The 562-nt window shown below is 45.4% G+C and overlaps 1 protein-coding gene across 1 annotated transcript in view; it reads right to left on the reverse strand.

Annotated features, from left to right (window-relative positions):
• Positions 1-562, reverse strand: part of HEBP1 (heme binding protein 1) — a 3,565-nt gene that overhangs the window by 1,605 nt on the left and 1,398 nt on the right. The window contains exon 3 of the mRNA XM_010183766.1: positions 1-36. This exon is cut by the window's left edge and continues 163 nt beyond it. Within this exon, the coding sequence (XP_010182068.1) occupies positions 1-36 (36 nt within the window). The remainder of the gene's footprint in view (positions 37-562) is intronic.

A 562-nucleotide genomic window follows, 5' to 3' on the forward strand; every position in this document is an offset into this window, starting at 1 on the left:
TGATGGAGACAGGAGCAGTCATGCCCATTCCAACCCCTGAAACAGACACACAGTCATTAGTAAAGAAGTCCAGGTTCTTGGGAACTCACAGAATTAATAGAGCATTCACAAAAGCTAATTTAAGTTTAGGAAAACTCCTCACACAGAACTTCTTGTATAGCCACTCAAGAGTGGGGTCCTCTGGGGCATGTAGAACAGCCACATTAGACTGCTTGGGCCAAACTTCTCTGTCTGCTGACTACACAAGGACCCTGAGTGATGAGGGCTCCAGGTGACCTCTGGATGGCTTTTTATTAATAGTCCTGTTTTTGTGGCTCTCAACCATATAGCTAATGCCACTGAGGCACTCTGTTCTTCTGACAAATCACCTCTAACATAACCGGCTCTCTAGTTCTGGGGCGGGTCAGTAGCACATGTAAATCCACATCAGTATTTAAATTGTTATCATCTGCACTTACTGATGAGCTCATACCCAATACGGGATGACAAACCCTTCCAAATGCTTCCAGAGATCCTAGAAGTTCCAGTGCCCCAAAACTCAGAGCTGTTCTGGCTTTCAGCA

This window comes from Mesitornis unicolor, unplaced genomic scaffold, assembly GCF_000695765.1.
Source record: "Mesitornis unicolor isolate BGI_N332 unplaced genomic scaffold, ASM69576v1 scaffold46360, whole genome shotgun sequence".
Classification (NCBI taxonomy): domain Eukaryota; kingdom Metazoa; phylum Chordata; class Aves; order Mesitornithiformes; family Mesitornithidae; genus Mesitornis; species Mesitornis unicolor.